At 49.2% G+C, this 18,086-nt stretch overlaps 1 protein-coding gene across 2 annotated transcripts in view; it reads right to left on the bottom strand.

The window, feature by feature from the left end:
* SCARB2 (scavenger receptor class B member 2) overlaps positions 1 to 18,086 on the bottom strand; it is a 65,254-nt gene that overhangs the window by 32,916 nt on the left and 14,252 nt on the right. The window contains exon 2 of one of the 2 annotated variants that reach the window (XM_002717104.6): positions 3,620 to 3,777. The exons of the other annotated variant lie outside the window; for it this stretch is intronic. Coding sequence (XP_002717150.1) covers positions 3,620 to 3,777 — 158 coding nt within the window. The remainder of the gene's footprint in view (positions 1 to 3,619; positions 3,778 to 18,086) is intronic. 2 annotated transcript variants of the gene reach the window in all.

Below are 18,086 nucleotides of genomic sequence, written 5' to 3'. Positions count from 1 at the left end.
TACACACTAGAAAGACAGAGGAGATCTTTTTCTAATTTCCTTAACTTTTTAGAAGCTTAAGTTTTGTTTTTGTTTTTGTTTTTTTGTTTTTTGTTTTTTGTTTTTTAAAGATTTTATTGGCCAGCGCCGCAGCTCACTTGGTACCGGCACGCCAGGTTTTAGTCCCAGTCAGGGTAACAGATTCTGTCCCGGTTGCTCCTCTTCCAGTCCAGCTCTCTGCTGTGGCCTGGGAGTGCAGTGGAGGATGGCCCAAGTGCTTGGGCCCTGCACCCGCATGGGAGACCAGGAGGAAGCACCTGGCTCCTGGCTTCGGATCGGTGCAGCGCATCGGCCATAGTGGCCATTTGGGGAGTGAACCAACGGAAGGAAGACATTTCTCTCTGTCTCTCTCTCTCTCACTGTCTAACTCTGCCTATCAAAAAAAAAATTTTTTTTTATTTATTTGAGAGGCAGAGTTACAGAGACAGAGAGAGAAGGAGAGGCAGAGAGAGAGGTTTTCCATCTGCTGGTTCACTCTCCAGATGGCTGCAATGCCCAGAGCTGAGCTGATCTGAAGCCAGGAGCCAGGAGCTTCTTCCGGGTCTCCCATGTGTGTCAGGGGCCCAAGCACTTGGGCCATCCTCCACTGCACTCCCAGGGCAATGCAGAGAGCTGGATCAGAAGCAGGGTGGCCAGGACATGAACCAGCACCCATACAGGATGCCTCTTTTGTTGTACTACATTTTCAAGTTTAGCAATAATGTATACAGAATTGTATAATATAAAATATAGTGACCTTTTAATTCAGTACTATGTACATTGTGCATGTGGTTTGCTATTTTGTAATCCAGCATTATTTAATGACCAATGAACAACTTTGCAAAACCACTCACCATGTATCCCTCACACCTTTTTTCTTACTATCAAAGCAAACAGAAAAACTAAGAAACCCAAAAAGGAGATATTTAACAGCAAGATATAAATTTGTGAGAAATACGAAAATCAGTTAAAAGAGTCTTTAGGAAAATTACTTTTTTAAATTGTTGAAATTTAAAGAGTAGGCACAATAGAAAAAGACCCCTGACAAAACACAAAATAGAATCTCAAAAAGCTTGCATGAGCCACAGGACACCTTCAATCTGACACAGGTTTTAGGCAAATATGGCCCTGAGCAAAAAGCTCAGCAGGCAGAATGGCACTGTTCTCAGACCTGCTCCAGGGTTGCTCAATCGGCAGCTTTACAAAAAATGAAAATAGGCCCCTAAACCAGACTGACTGGTTTTTTATCAACATCACCTTTCCCCAAAAGCATTGGTACTCTGACCCCTCCTTCCCTTTGTCCCAGGTCCCCTGGCCACCGTCAGCAGTCACCTGAGCCACAGAACCCCTGCAAGGGCAGAGCGCCACAGCAGGGGCTGGGGCGCTGGGCTGTCCTGTGCAGCCTAAGTAACAGTATGATTGGGTCGCCAGCGGCTCAAGTAAGATCCACTGAATGACTGCAAAAGGCAAACAGAAGGCTCACAGACTCTGCGGAGGGGCCAGATGTCTCCCTCAAAAGCCATGTTTTTCTACAAATCCCCGATCTCACAGTGCGCTCATGCTGGCTCGGAGCTCTGAGCAGCTGGCACCACACCTGTGCGTGTGCCTAACAAAGCTGCTCATGGCCAGGGCACGACCTCACTTCCTGAGCTTATCCTTGAGTTTCCGAGGTTAGATCTCCTGACACCAGCTGAGTTCCCCATGTCCCGTGGTTTCCGACGATTCTTCCACTTGGGTCTATGGATTTCTTTAACAGGCAGAGTGGACAGTGAGAGAGACAGAGAGAAAGGTTTTCCTTTGTCGTTGGTTCACCCTCCAATGGCCGTCGTGGCCGGTGCGCTGCAGCCGGAGCATCACGCTGATCCGAAGCCAGGAGCCAGGTGTTTCTGGTCTCCCATGGGGTGCAGGGCCCAAGCACTTGGGCCATCCTCCACTGCACTCCCTGGCCACAGCAGAGAGCTGGCCTGGAAGAGGGGCAACCGGGACAGAATCTGGCGCCCCGACCAGGACTAGAACTCAGGGTGCCGCGCTACGGGTGGAGGATTAGCCTAGTGAGCCGCGGCGCCAGCCGGGTCTATGGATTTTAATCACGGTTGAGGAGGCTTCCCGTACTGACTCCACGAAGATGTACCAGACACTGCATATTCCGAGAGGAAAGGACTGGGTCTCTGCCCCTCCTGAGACTTCCAGCACACTGGGCAGGAGGGCTTACAGAAACGCAGAGCGGTTGTTAACGTGCACGTAGTCAGCACGCTCATGGACACACACACCAAGGCAGTGTTAGCGTGAAGGCCGGAGAGGCAGCGAGCTCACTTTTTTTTTAGACTTATTTATTTATTTGAAAGAAGTGAGAGCAAGAATGAGAGAGCAATTGATCTTCTATTCATTGGTTCACTCCCCAAGTGGCCGCAACAGCCAGGGCTGGGCCAGACCAAACCCAAGCGCTGCATCCAGGTCTCCCCTGGTGGGTGGCAGGGGTCAAAGAACTTGGACGATCCTCCATTGCTTTCCTAGGCCGTTAGCAGGGAGCTGGATCAGAAATGGAGCAGCTGGGCCTGAAACTGGCGCCCATATGGGACGCCAGCATCGCAGCTGGTGGCTTACCCTGCTACACCACAACGCCAGCCCTGGGAACTCTAAATCATGTATGTGGCTCATGTTAAATTTCTGTTCTCAAGCTCCAGCCTTCCATGCGCCACGGCCCCTTTGGTTAAAATCTCTAGCCCCTTTCTCAGACCAGCATTTACAGAAAATACAGAGGGTTACAAAGGAAACCGGTTACAGCTCCCCCCCAGTATCTGCAGGCCATGGGCTCCAGCCTTTCCCGCAGATACAAAACTCACTGATGCTGTTTCTGCCATAAAATGCGGTAGCATTTGCAAATGGCCTGTGCACACCCTCCTGTAAACCTTAAAACCCCTCTAGATCCCTTGCAATGCCGAGTACGTGTAAATGTTATGTAAATAGTTGGGGTACTCTACTGTTTAAGGATCAATATCAGGAAAAAAGTCTGTTCTTGTTCAGTACAGACTCGGGGTACTGCATGTGAGCAACATCAGAGGATTTGGGGGAATATTTTAAATTTGCAATTGGTTGAATCCACAGATGAGGACCCCCACGACTAGGGAGGGGAGATTGCTCATTGAAATAGTTATCATTTCAAAACTCTGAGAACAGGTGTTTGCCTTGTGGTTAAGACACCCACCTCCCACACGGCAGTGCCTGGGTTTCATTCCTGGCACCAACTCCAGACTCCAGCTTCCTGCTAATGCAGACCCTAGGAGGCAGTAATGATGGCTCGGGTAACAGGGTTCCTGCCACCCTTGTGGGAGACCTGGATTGAGTTCCTGTCTCCTGGCTCTAGCCTGGCCCAGCCCTGTCTATTGCAAGCATCTGGGGGAGAGCAAGTGGATGTGAATGAGCGTGCTCTCTCTTTCTCTGCCGTTTTGAATAAATGAAAGATTTTATGCAAAGCCACGCTCGGATGAGGTGCCGCGCATGCGCGCAGAGCAGCAGTGCTCAGAACAGCACCAAAGCCTGTCTGAGCCCCCTCGTGGGAGGTGGCATGGGACTCGGCGGGCAGGGAGCGGTCAGGACTCACCTGTAGGTGTACGGCCCCACTTCTTGTAACAGAGGCTTCTCTCCTCTGAGGATCTCCTCTGGATTGGTGACGTTGAAGAAATAGAACTGCGTGTACACGGGCAGAGGGGGCTTCTCCCAGGAGTCGAAGATCTCGGTGCCGTTCCTCAGCACTACGTTCTAGAAAACAGAGCCCAGAGGAGACTCCTCAGGTCGAAAGAGTGTCGGCTTTGAAGATGGAAGGCGGAGCCAGAGACGCTTGGGGCTCCGACCCCTCCCCCCAATCTGAATCATTTCACTGGCGTTCAAGGGCGATCGCACACAGCCCCGTGAGGCCGTGCAAGGGACGGGCACCAGAGACAGAGCTCATGGCTGGGAACGTGGCCTTACCAAAACCCAGACCACCTGCTCTGTGCCCACAGACCCTCGCGCTGTTTGGAAGACTGCGCCCATGGCCCAGTGGCCATCGACGGCAGGTGTTCTGAGAAGTGTGGACACTCTCCATTTGCTCAGTGACAACAGACAGGAAGACTGGCCCAGGAAGGCCAGGGTTAGTCCCATCTAAGATGGGGCTGATGTGGGATAGCTTAAATAGATAACTTTAAGTTCATGAGCTGGAAGCCACACCTCCTTCAATCTGTTGCCATGTTCACCCACCTGTCAGTCAGGGGACCCCTCCTCAGGAAGCATCTCCTCTTACCCAGGACGCAGGGGTGGTACTTGGTAAGCACTTTCATATTTTAAAGCTCATAAAAGCTACGAAGCATGGATGCACTCTCCCTGCTCCAGGTGGACTCAGTACGAACAGAGCAGGGTATGAGAACGCCTTTTCTTTGGCCCCATTCTCCCTTAAGAAAGCCCTAATGGGCCTGTGTATTCTTCTCACTTTGTAAATAAGGTTTACCACACTGCATGTCGTGTTTGGACCTGTATGTAAAATCCTTCCCTAAGTAAAAGGCAGGAACCTGGAAAGTTAATTCAGGTCCAATCCTAGCCCATAACAGAACCACATCCATGCCTTCTGCCCCCAACCCCAGGGGTTCCACCTGCACTTTTTGTTCTTTCTTTATTTGAAAGATAGAGAGGGAGAGGGAGAGAAAGAAAGAGGGCTTCCATTCACTGGTTCAGTCCCCAAACAGCGCAATGGCCAGGTCTGAGCCAGGAGCCAAGAACTCCATCTCGCCATCCTATGTGGGTGGCAGGGGTTCAAGCACTTGGGTCATCTTCTCCTGCCTTCCCAGGCACCTCAGCAAGGAGCTGGATCAGAACTGGAGCACCTGAGACTCGAACCGGTGCTCCAATATGGGATGCTCGGGGCTTAACCCATTGCATGGACTCCCCTACCCCCCACCTCCAAACAATGTAGTTTAAAGATCTTCACTAGCTTTGTTTGCTGTTTGAGATTCTCGAAGCAGTGTTCCAGTGGGCTGAGCAGATGGGGTGGGTTATATAGGAAGAAAGCAGCCACCAAGAACAAAACGTGGCTCGGTCACTTCAAAGTTGCTCCACTCTGGAGGGAGGGCCCAGAGAAAGGGAGAATAGGAACTCATCGGCTACCTCCTTTTGGCAAGGACTCACGCAGAGAGTACATCATCATCCTGCCACCGAAACCGGCCCGCGTGTCCCTCTCCTGAGTTCTCCAAAGTCAGGGGACTCGGTCTGGGGACAGCAGCGACTCCCTGTGGGGTTGTAGTCTGGCCTGTTGGTGCCTGGTGCAGAGGTTCCCTCCGACACAATAGCCTCCTATCAGTTTTGCTTCTCCTTGCCAGGGCTCCAGAACTGCGAAACAATAAGTTCCCATTGTATGAGCCAGGCATCTGCGGCGTTTCTTACAGCAGCCCCAGAAACCAACACCCCGCCGCTCCGCTCTCCCGGATTGGCCCTGTGACTGCATTTCACAGACAGGATGTGGGCAGCCTGGCACCGCACCGGTTCAGGGCCACGCCCTTCAGATGTGTGGCCTGATTGGCTCAGGTGATTGACAGACGAGCACACCACAGGAGCTGAGGATCCCTCAGTGTAGGTCCTAAAACACAGCCCAGACGCGAAGCTGACCAGAAGCCTGGCGTTCAGCTGAGCCAGCCGGGCTCAAACTGGGGCCAGCCTCACACCCGCCAGGATGAAGCGGGTGTTCCTGGGAGAAGCTGCTGAGACTTATTTGTTACTCATCGCTGCCACAGCTGCCTGATAAATGCAGGGCCCAAGGTTAACAGGCAGAAAACCAACACGCGGTCATCGGAACAGCCCTCAGTCTGCTACTGGAGACTGTACTGCAGTGCCGGCATTCCATAGGGGCGCCAGTTCAAGTCCTGGCTGCTCCACTGCTGATCCAGCTCTCTGCTATGACCTGGGAAAGCAGTAGAAGATGGCCCACGTCCTCGGGCCTCTGCACCCATGTGGGAAACTCAGAAGAAGCTCCTGGCTCCCGGCTTAGGATCAGCACAGCTCCGGCCATTGCGGCCATCTGGAGAGTGAACTAATGGTTGGAAGACCTTTCTCTCTCTCTGCCTCTCTGTAACTCTGTGTTTCAAATAAATAAATAAATATTAAAAAAAAAAAAAAAACTTCACGAATAGAAAAAATAACATCAGGAAAAAATTTAAAAAGAAAATCAAAAGAGGACAGTGGGGTTCAGTCTTCTGATGCCAGGTGGCCAGGGAAACAGCAGGACTCAGACCGCAAGGAAAGCAGCTCCTGCTGTCACCTGTCACTCTGCAGTGAGGCTTTGAGTGACAGTAAACACGGGGATCAGCTTCAGAGCGTGAAGCAGGCCACACACTAAAAACCTACTGTGCCACAGCACATAACAGCCTGTCGGAGTGTAGTAACAGGGCCTCCAATATGGTACAATGTGACAGAACTTAATATATAGCTCCACCATCCAGTAGGAAATACCCCAAGAAGCTCTGCAGAAAAAATAAATAAATAAATAAATAAATGACTACAGAAAGAGCAATGCAGGAAACCAGGCAAGTCTAAGCAGTTAGTCACGTGGAACCCTGCAAGTGAATTCGCGCCCACAAGCCAGAGCGTGCAGAGCTGGCCGTCCCTGGTGGTCTGCACCCAGGTCCAGACAGCAGGCTTCTATCCAAACAATTCATCATTGCAGTTGTCTTGGTCTGAACCATCCGTGCGTGCAATGGAACGAGTTGAGATCAGACTGACGAGACAGAGAAATTTAAAGACAAGACTTCCAGCTTTGGGACTGCGTGGGCACAGTCTCCACCACCTGTTCCCCTCACACTGAACACCTCCTGCCCCAGGAGTGGGGAGACTTAACCAGCCACCTTAGGCAGCTACCTAAGAGCTCTGTATTTGCTTTTCTCTCCCAAAGAGAAGTCTGAGCCATCTGAGGGAGGGGCGAGGATAGTCAGCTGAAGCTCAGGGTACAAGAAACACGGGGACCACAAAGTCCTCCAGGGGTGACAAGATGAACTCTGATTCCATGATGGAACAATGACAGAAGCCTCAGCTATTCCCCCTCATTGCCCAAAATAGATAAACACTGGAATGTATTCCTTGCCCTTGAAACTCAATTGGGTCTCACACCCTATGGCCTTCACACCCCGCCCCTTACAGCCACCTGAAGGGCCAGTTGCTCTGAACACCTGAAAGACCAATTCCAGGAATTCCCCTCCGCCTGCTGCCCCCCACCCAACCCCCATGCCCAGCCCTCCTAAAATAAAAAGGCCAGGTCCCTGGGGGCGGGGCCTTCTGCCACGTGTTCTATCAGTGTGCACACGGGCAGCTGGTCACCCACCTCTATGGATATATTTCTGAATAAATTCGGTTTGGCTGTAAATTCGTACAGTGCCTCCTCTCTATTCTGAGCCTCTTTTTCTAACATTTTGGTGCTCCATGTGAGGAGGCACCAATCTGCAACTCTTTTCCTAACACCCTGAGACCCTGGAAGGTCCAAAGCCTCTGTCTACTTAAGGTCAGGGCTAGGTCTGGCCCCCAGAACAGCTTTACTACTCTCTGCCATTTAACCGCTGCAAACAACGCTTCAATGAATCAGGCAGGGGGACTGGCGCTGTGGCGTAGTGGGCTAAACCTCCGCCTGTGACGCCAGCATCCATATGAACGCCAGTTTGTGCCCCAGCTGCTCCTCTTCTGATTCAGCTCTCTGCTATGGCCTGGGAAAGCAGTATAGGATGGCCCAAACGCTTGGGCCCGTGCACCCACGTGAGAGAGACCTGGAAGACTCCTGGCTTCAGATCGGCCCAGCTGTGGCCACTGTGGCCATTTGGGGAGTGCACCAGCAGTTGGAAGACCTCTCTTTCTGTCTATTCCTCTGTCTATAACTCTGCCTCTCAAATAAATAAATAAATAAAAATCTAAAAATAAGCAAATAAGTCAGGCAGAATCTACTATCCACTTTAGTTACCTGATATATGGGGTGTCTCTCGAACAAAAAGTATACATATTGCACCTAAAACCAGCTCAGGCACGTACATTTAAGCAACCTAGAACTCACGAGTTCAGTATGAGACAGTCCACCTTGTCAATTGCAGTAATTTTTCTTTCTAGAGGGTTTTGAAGGCCCATGTGGTATCTGTAGAGCAGGTGGTACCCACAAGCCACAAGCCTCTGCTCCATGTGTAATTCTGTCCTACTTGTCAATCAAAAGGCCCCCTTTCCCCAGGATGCACCTGTTTCATCATCCCATATGGGGAGCCAGGATACCATGGAAATATGGAGATTAAGCTCCCCATGATTCTATGGAGATAGAAAAACTCCCTGGTGGCTTCCACGCCTGTAGAGGCACCCCTGCCTGGACCTCATGAAACAGACCAATAACTGAACAGAGCTGGAGTGCTGGCTCTCTGTTTCCCTTCCCCCACCCCTCTCTCCCCTTGGGCCTCTCGGAGTCAGACAAGCCCTGCTCACGTGTACATGTGTGTGTATCCACTTTCTCACCTTTTGAGTACAATTTACTTTAGACTAAGAATTCCTGTGTTTGTGCATGGCAACAGCGGGGAATGTAAATTAAACCCCTTTCCCCACAACACATGGATGTTGAAAAGCCTGGCCTGACCCCACACACATAAGGACCTTCCCTTTCTGGTCCACAGATCTCTGGAAAAGAACAGGGCAACACTTTTCCTTCCCTGAGGAACTCCTGGACAATCCTTTGCCCTGCACAGATCACTCGTTTCTTCAAATCCCACTGTTAAATTTGAAACACGGTTACAGGAGACGTCAAAGTCTCAGGGTCGAATTATGGAGTCTTTACCTCTGAAAGCCGGGGGCTGCGCGGGGGCATGGTCTCACGTGCTCTGCAAATCATGCAGCCCTGATTGAGCCCAGGAGTAAGCTGATAAAGGAAAAACCACATCTTGTTGGGAGTTAATTACAAAGCTAAGCATTTGTCACAGAAGCTGGAGCAAGCAAGGTTACCCTGATCTCGGGGCATCGAATACATTTCCCGGAACTTAATGTAAACAAACCCTATGGATAACATTCTTATAAGATTAGTTTTTGAGTAGGTAGTGGTTGTGTGATTGGTTTGAAAAAAAAAAAATTGAGGACACCCAGGGACAAAATGGAGTGACTCTGGTCAGGCCACAGCTCACTGGCACCTCACCATAACACCTCACATGGGAATTCTCTTAGGGGAAAAGCGGTGGGCACAGAAAACATCTTCTCAGAATCGAAACACACCGGGGTCAGCATGAAGCAGGTGCAATGAGCAACCCTAAGATGAAAAAGAGAATGCAGGCTCCTCAGGATGGTGACCTAGTAGGTTACCTGTTGGTTTCTCTAAACAGTCTCGACCTCCCTGCCCCCCAAAAAAGGGTAGGATTTTGTTTACTTTTTCTTTAATATTTTTCTTTAATATTTCCTATAGTTCCTAGGACAATGCACTTCCTGGGAAAAGATGTGTTACATCAATGAAACACAATACTAGAAAATCTACTGGCTCCCTACACCTGTGCTTGTAGGAAGCTGGGAAAGAAGAACCTGCTAGAAGCGGTCAGAGCAGAGTGGAAGAGGCAAGATGGAGTCCTGTGGTGCAGCGGGTTAAAGCCCAGGCCTGAAGCACTGGCATCCCATATGGGTGCGTTTGAGACCCAGCTGCTCCACTTCTGATCCAGCTCTCTGCTGTGGCCTGGGAAAGCAGAAGATGGCCCACATCCTTGGGCCACTGCACCCACGTGGGAGACCTGGAAGAAGGTCCTGGCTCCTGGCTTCAATCAGCTCTGTGGCTGTTGTGGTCATTTGGGGAGTGAATCAGCAGAATGGAAGACCTGTCTCTCTGGCTCGACCTCTCTGTAACTCTTTCAAATAAAGTAAAATAAAAATATTTAAAAAAAATAAAAAAGATGGAGTCCTTGGGGCAGGAAGAGAAAGGCCCTGGGGATGGGAGGAGGCAGAGGGGGAGCATGGGGGCCCCACCTATCATCCACCTGCAGCTGGGCTCCAGGCATCTGTCAGAGACTGTCACTGTTCGTTTCTTCATTAGATTTCTTTAAACTCGCAAGGGTAGGGAACATCTGGCCAGAGGGCTGTAAAAGACCCGTGAAATCACTTGGTTTGGCCCTGCCATGGCCACCACAGGTGAGATTCAATTGAAGAAATCTACAGCAGGCTAATTTTTAAGTTCATAATTGTGGATGGCCCGAGATTGATGTTATAAATAGGCACATGGTCCTTGGCAGAGAAAAGGTTCCCCACTCCCGCAAGGGTCAAATCTAGGAATCATGTAGTTCTAGCCTGAACATTGGAGGAGGGAGTTTAAGAAACCTGCTTGGTAATCAATTCATTCACACTTTCTGGCTTCGGAATTCCAAGGTCTCAGAAGGAAGTCAAATAAATAAGATCTCAGGTCCTTTCTCACCCTAAAACCCTCCACCCTGGGAAGATGCTTGTCAGGGAAAAGTGGTGAGGAGTAAGTGAGCTAAAGGAACTTCCCTGAGAATAACAGGAAGAGGGACCCGGGGCGGCCAGTAGGGGGCGTGGCCGTTCCTGGAGCCAGGGTTCCTAGGCCGCTGAGTGCAGCTGGGGCAGGATCAGGCCGGTCTTTGTTTTGCAAGGCCCAGATAAGTCCCTTCTCTTTGTAACCACCCCTGCTGGTCTACTAGCATTTCAGAAAACTTGAGATTTTAGACTTTCTTTTTTTAAAGTATGAGAACAATTTTTTTTCTGCTTATAGAAGTAATTTATTTCTGTTAAAAAATGGAAACAGTGCAGAAAACAACAGAAAGAATGGAAGACACTCCTAATCCTAACCCACAGAGGTAAATGCCATTGAACACTGAGTCTGGAGGCTTAGAAATTGGAGGAAGCTTATAAGATTAAAATCTTAAACCAGCCCTAGTTCACCATCTTCATGTCTGCATTTGATCTGATAGTCCTGTCCATATACAGACATATTTTGCTTCAGTGTTTTTTTTTAATTTAAGATTTATTTATTTACTTGAGAGGCAGAGTTACAGAGACAGAGAGAGAGGAAGAGACAGAGAGAGGTCCTCATCTGCCTGTTCACTCCCCTCACTCCCCAAATGGCCACAATGGCCAGAGCTGGGCTGATCAAAGCCAGGAGCTTCTTCCAGATCTCCCACATGGGTGCAGAGGCCCCAGCACTTGGGCCATCTTCCACTGCTTTCCTTGGCCACAAGCAAATGTCGCTCCCCGTCTTCGTGGAGGAACAACACAGGACCCTGCGCTGTTCTTTCATCTGCTCGGCCCTCCCCGGGTTTACTGCTGGTTCTTCCCGGGTTGGCTACCAACCCTTCCACCTCCGTGGAAGGGCGGTTCCCCCTGCCACATTCCCCACTTCCGCAGGGGAGCGGCACACCGCCGGCCGGCTCTCTCGGGGGCTGCACAGGTGTTCCTTCAGATAGATGTTCCCCTTAGATGTTCCTGGTGCATGCCGTCTCTCTCCTCCTTTATAGTCCTCCTCCGCCAATCCTAACTCGGCTGCCCACACGCCGAGTACGCTGCTCTCCTCCAATCAGGAGTAAGTCCTACAGTTTATTGGTTGAACTGGAGGCAGCTGTGTAGAAGCTGTTACCTCCTCTCCCAGCGCCATATTGTGGGAGAGCAGATGCATAGAATAAGTCTTAATTCCAGTAACTTAGTCTAGTCCGAGTTGCTCCCCACAGCAAAGAACTGGATTAGAAATGGAGCAGCCGGGACTTGAACCGGTGCCCCCATGGGATACTAGCACTGCAGATGGTTGCCCAACCTGCTACACCACAGTGCCAGCCCCCATCAGTGGTTTTTTCCATTTAACTTAGCCCATGAAGTATGTTTCTGATTTCTACTTAGTCTTTTCATTTTTAAGGGTTGTTTTCTGCTCTAAGTTATAAGTTATCATAATTTTCTAAGGCATTCTTTTCCTGTTGAACTTTCTATTCCTTTCCAGTTTTATGCTAACTCCCTGTGGTTTCAACCTAAACTGGATTATACGCGGGGCTGGAGAGGGATCCAGACTAAAGACTTTCCCCTTCACAGTTGCTAGGTTGTTGACATCTCAGCAGACTCCTGGAAGTCTTTTTTAATTCACACACTGCACTGGATTCTTCTCAACCCCAACCGGAAGTAGTAAAAACCAAGTTCACAGCCACCATTTATGCAGTACCTCGAGTAACGATATGTCCTGAGATAAGTACTCAGCCCGAACCTCACTTCATGCTTGTCATAATCCTAATGAGCCCCTTGTAAAGCACCTCGTCCCTGTGTGAGCGCAGGCAGTGCAGTCCAATGGCTGGGAGAGTTAGACTGAAACCAGACTCTGAAAGGATTCCTGCAAAGGGGGGCGGGCTGTAAGATCTCCAAGTGTCTCAGTGTTAAGCAAACAGAGAGGAAGGAGGCGGAAGGTTGGGAGCATGGGCAGGAGGGAGGAGGAGGAGGGAAGTATCTATGTTCCTAAATCTGTATACATGAAATACATGAAATTTGTATACATTCAATTAAAAAAAATAAAATGACAAAAAAACAAACAAAAAAGAATGTATCTTATCAATACTTCAAAATTAAAGTTATTATTAGACTAAAATAAAAGAGTTTCTGTTTTTGGGGGAGGAGTGAACAAGCTGGAAAGAGCAGGTGTGGCAGGGCCATAGAGGGGACCCCGAGGCAGGCTTGTGCCGAGGGCAGGGCATCTGCCGACGAGCACTCCAGTGCAGACTTCAGACTGGGGAAGGACTGGACACTTCACTTACTAAAGAAAATCAAGTCAGGTTGATGGACACCAAGGCAACCAGCAAGGGTGAGCGAACACGTGGTTTACCTGGCCTGGTTGGCCTCCAGCTCTGAGGCAGCTTTAGTCCAAAGACAGACAGAAGAGTTTCTAGGTAGCAGGGCAGAACGCTGTGCTGACACGGTCAGCAGTCCCACTTGAACCTGTTCCGCCAACTTCCAGCATCAAAATGAGCGTTCAGTAGATAATCGTTTAGTCGAGTTAGGAGACTCCTTAACTACACAGAGCAAAAGCAGACTACCAGAACAGCAACAGCAGGGGGACAGCGTGCCAGTCACAGCAGACGGCAGACTGTGTTACAGCCTCGAGCTCCCCCACAGTCTGCCTGCACCCCCACGGCAGTTCTCCAGCCCAGTCGACGGTGTCCAGACTCCTTCTCAGATCCCCCTTGGAGTTCATTCAACTCTTGCCCCCAAGAGTTGCTGGCTGCTTCTTAATCCTGAATGTGTCTCCCTCCCTCCAGCCCACACGGTTGGATGCTCCCAGGGAACACTCAGTACATCCCAGAGCAGACTGTGGGGTGTGTGTGTGTATACGAGAGGGAGAGGGAGAACAGAGGGAAGTTGTAAATACAGCTGCCAGCATTGCTAAAACAGTTGCATCTTTATTTTAATCTCCTGTCAGCTCAGAGGACAATGACCATTATTAGCGCAGCAGCTGTGATTTCCTCTAAGTCTGCTGGAGTCCCAGGGCCTCTGTGGACATCACTCCAGTCTCTACACTGACTGTGCAACATAAGAATCTGCATTTTGGGGGCAGGTGTTTGGTGCGCTCGTTAAGATGCTGCTTGGGACGCCTGCATCTCATATTGGAGGACCTGGTTCAAGTCCCCACTCTGCTTCTGATCCAGCTTCCTGTAATGCAGACCCTGGGAGGCAGCCATGATGGCTCAAGTAGTTAGATCCCTGCCACCCACAGGGAAGACCTAGACTGAGCTCCAGGCTCCTGGCTTCGGCCTGGTCCAGCCCTGGCTGATGTGGGCAGTTCGGGGAGTGAACCAGTGGATGTGAAATCTCTCTTTGTAACGTCTGTTTCTTTGCCTTACAAAAAAATAAAATATATAAACAATTACTAGTTTTAACAAAGAATTCCCATCTGCAGGTAAAGTGGTGGCACCAGCTTGCCCAAGCCACAAAGCTAAATAAGTTCAATCAACTCCAACCAAGTCCAGGTGCCACCCACTGCTCCCCAGGGGAGATTCACTAGGTTTTCCAAATAAAAACACAAGATGCCCGTTACATGTGAGTTTCAGATAAACAACTTTTTAACATACCCGTTTCTCCAATACTGCCTGGGCTATGTCAAAAATGCTTTGAATTTCACGAGATGCACGTGGAAGGACTTAGGGTCAAAGTGATATAAAGTCGGCAACTTACACTCGAATGATCAGAGAGCATTTCAGAGAGAGACGCAGTAGCTATGGCACGATGTTAATTAAGAAATCAAAGTGAATCCGAATATCACAGCAGACACATTCCTACTAAAATAGTATTTGCTGTTTGTCTGATTCAAGTGTGCCTGGTGCCCTGTACTTCTCTGACAAGCCCAGCCTCAAGGGACAGCCAAGCGGAAGCAAAACACCGAGCTGGACTCTGACCCCTTGTGGACTTCCTGGGCAGCTGTGTGAGGTCATGGTCAGCTCCTGGTCAGGAACCTGAGAAAACGGAGAACTCCAGAGCTTCCGAAGGGTGACTGCTCCGCCCAGGTACGCCAATGCCCCCAAAGGTGCTCCCGAGTCCCACGCCATAGGATGGCTGGGGAGAGACCGCCAGTCTCCTTGCTCTTCTAATTTCTGTCCCCCAGACACAGTGCGTTCAAGCGTGTACTGCCCGAGCCTGAGCTGCAAAGGCAGGCTTAGAAACCAGCAAATCAAAACCTCAGGCCTGCAGAACGCCTGGCACAGGAAGTCATGCATTCTGCCAGATACAAGGAGCCAGTAGCCCCAGTCAAAGGAGCTCTTTGCCTTCTGAGCATAAAGCCATGGCTGGGAACAACAGACCCCTCGCTGAGGGCTCACGGGGGTGCTGGCAGCCACCAGCCCAACCTTGTCATCAGCTGAGCTGCGTTGCTTCCACTAGAGCACAGATCACTCTAAGGGCCCCAGTCAATTCCACAATGTGACTGTAGGTAGTGTTCATTAATTGTGGGCAAGCAGAACATGATGACTTTTTTCCCGACACAATACTGTGATTCTACCACTAAAACAAATGATGGAAGGATTAGCAAATGATGTGGCGAATCTGCGGTACCAACAGTTAAATGAATAATCTGGACAGAACAGCTCACTCTTCAATCAGCTCACATGGATATCCTGAGAGCTTTCTCTGGGCCCCAAAGGCATAGGCCCTGACCTTGAGAAGAAACTTAGCTAAGGACACCAGAGTCACATGGATTCACGAGCAAGAAAATATCATTGTTGCCTAAGGCAAAAATACTTGCATCTCATAGTAAATTATCAGTCTCCAGAAATTTCTATATTCACACTAGATTTAGAAAAGACCTCCAAAATGACAAATAGTCTACAAATGTGCAGCAAAAAGTCAAGCATTGCTTCCAACCTGTGCTCACACGGGAGGCTACTGAGTTGTTACCTTCAACAGGTAAATGTTACTCTGCTCTCTCCCTGCTCGGCCTACCTTGTGTATAGCAAACTTGGAAACAAAGGAAAGGAAATGAAACACCCCCAAAATCCACACCAGGACCATTAGTACATAGGTTTATTTCCTCTGGCCTTTTACCTGTGTGTGTATGTGTGAATACATATAGGTTATATATATGTATGTATACATATATATTATATATATAACTGAAATGATGTATTTTGTATGTATTATTTTATATCAAGTTTTTGTCACTCATCTTTTAGAGATAATTGTCTTTGCTACTGAATAGTTTTCTAAGATTTATTTTTATTTTATTTTATTTGAAAGAGACAGAGAGAGAGAGGTCTTCCATCCACTGGTTCCCTCCCAAAATGGCTGCAATGGCTGGAGCTGAGCCAATCTGAAGCCAGGAGCCAGGAGCTTCTTCCTGATCTCCCATGTGGCAGGGGCCTAAGGACTTGGGCCATCCTCCACTGTTTCTCAGGCCATAGCAGAGAGCTGGATCGGAAGTAGAACAGCCAGAACTCAAACCAGTCCTGGTTCGATGGGATGCCAGAACTGCAGGCTGGGGCTTTAACCTGCTGTGCCATAGCTCTAGCCCCTTAATAGTTTTTGTTTGTTTGTTTGTTTGTTTGTTTGTTTGTTTTGACAGGCAGAGTTAGACAGTGAGAGAAAGAGAGACAGAGAGAAAGGTCTTCCTTTTTCCGTTGGTTCACCCCCCCAAGTGGCTGCTACGGCTGATGCGTTGCAGCCGGGGCGCTGCGCCGATCCAAAGCCAGGAGCCAGTTGCTTTCTCCTGGTCTCCCATGTGGGTGCAGGGCCCAAGGACCTGGGCCATCCTCCACTGCCTTCCCAGGCCACAGCAGAGAGCTGGCCTGGAAGAGGAACAACCGGGACAGAACCGGCACCCCAACCAGGACTAGAACCCGGAGTGCTGGCGCCGCAAGCAGAAGTTTAGCCAAGTGAGCTGTGGTGTCGGCCCTTAATAGTTTTTGAAAGTATTATCTTAACATGTCTGTATGCTTATCTATTGAACAGTGTTAACTCAGTTCATTTAATGATCCTCTTATTATGGGACACTTGTGTTGTTCTGTACTACAGTGAATGTTCTTTTATTTGCCTTTAAATTATTTGAGAAGCAGAAAGACGGGGGAGGGGGAGGGGGAGGGGGAGGGGGAGGGGGAGGGAGAGAGAGAGAGAGACTAACACAGAGCTTCCATCTGCTGGCTCACTCCCCAAATACCTGCAACAGCTGGGACTGGGCCAGGCCAAAGCTAGGAGCTATGAACTCAACCCAAGTCTCTCATGTGGGTGGCAGAGACCCAACCTTGAGCCCTCACCTACCGCCTCCCAGCGTGTGCATGGTCAGGAAGCTCAAATCAGCAGCAGGGCCAGGACTGGAACCCAGGCACTACAATACGGGATGTGGGCATCCCAAGCAACATCTTACCTCTGACGCCCACCCCTGCAGTGAATGTTCTTGAATATCTTTGCTCAAGTCATCAATTAACTTCTTAGACTGGACTCCTAGAATTGTAATTACTGGGTCAGAGGTTTGACAAACTCATGAGACTTTAGATACTGCCTAGTTGCTTCCAGAAGGCACGTATGAGCAACCAGCTCAGCATATCCACACCAAGACTGGTGTTTAAGACGTTATGGAAATCTTTGCCTATTTAATGGTAACAAAATAGCACCTTGTTATTTGAACTTGCATTTCTCAGATGATGCAAGATTAAGTACAATCGTTGCCAACATCCAAGGGTGATTGGTTCTAGGACTCCTGGTTGTTACCAGAATCCATGGATGTTCAAGTCCCTTATCTATAAAATGGTGCAGTATTTGAATATAACCTAGACACATCCTCCCATATACTTAAAGTCATCTCTAGATTACCTATAACACCTAAAACAATGGAAATGCTAGGTAAATAACTGTTATACTGTACTGGCTTGAGGAAAAAGTCTATATATTGTCAGATTTAATTATTTGAGACTGCTTTAAAACAAAAGTAGAAAAATTCTTCAACCAGTCTTGATCTCAAAGTCCAGCAGACAGATGGCCAGAGCAGGGCTGACAGTGGCCTCTGTACTGGTAGCAGTGGGCATGGAGTCACTGGCCCAGCAATGGATTAGACATAGGGTAGCTGGATGTTGACCACTGGGCACCAATGTGACTTATAGCCACAAGCCACACCTCCTCAAAGCCAGCCTGACAGTGACCTATAGGAAAGGCAACACCAAGAGAGTCCCCGAACCAGCTGTCCTGGGTGAGCCACTTCCAAACGATAAAAATAAGCACTTGGGGAGTTGCACGAGGCTATAATGGGAACTAGTACTACCATGAAGGTCACTTGGAGGACTGGGCACACTGCTGGTTGTTCCTGAAGGCCATCAGAGGAGTATGTAACAACTACACACAACTTAGGCGTGCATGTTGCACCTTCACAATCTAAACCCACTCGGAGAATGGGCACCTGTTCTGAGAATCTGCCCTGATGGCGTATGAGCAACTCCTGTTGGGTTACAAATGAACAAAAAGCACCAAACATCAATATGCTAGTTGGTTTGGTTTTAAAAATTGCTCCTGAAAGTTTAACAAACCTAACCTAGACACTTATGGTAACACATATAAGTAATTTCTACGACTTACGTTTACTCTCTGCTGAGCTGAAGGAA

Source organism: Oryctolagus cuniculus, chromosome 8, assembly GCF_051225735.1.
Source record: "Oryctolagus cuniculus isolate XC-2025 breed Fujian yellow rabbit chromosome 8, ASM5122573v1, whole genome shotgun sequence".
Lineage (NCBI taxonomy): Eukaryota > Metazoa > Chordata > Mammalia > Lagomorpha > Leporidae > Oryctolagus > Oryctolagus cuniculus.
Note: the sequence above shows the minus strand (reverse complement) of the source record. Positions and strands in the feature narration are given on the sequence as shown.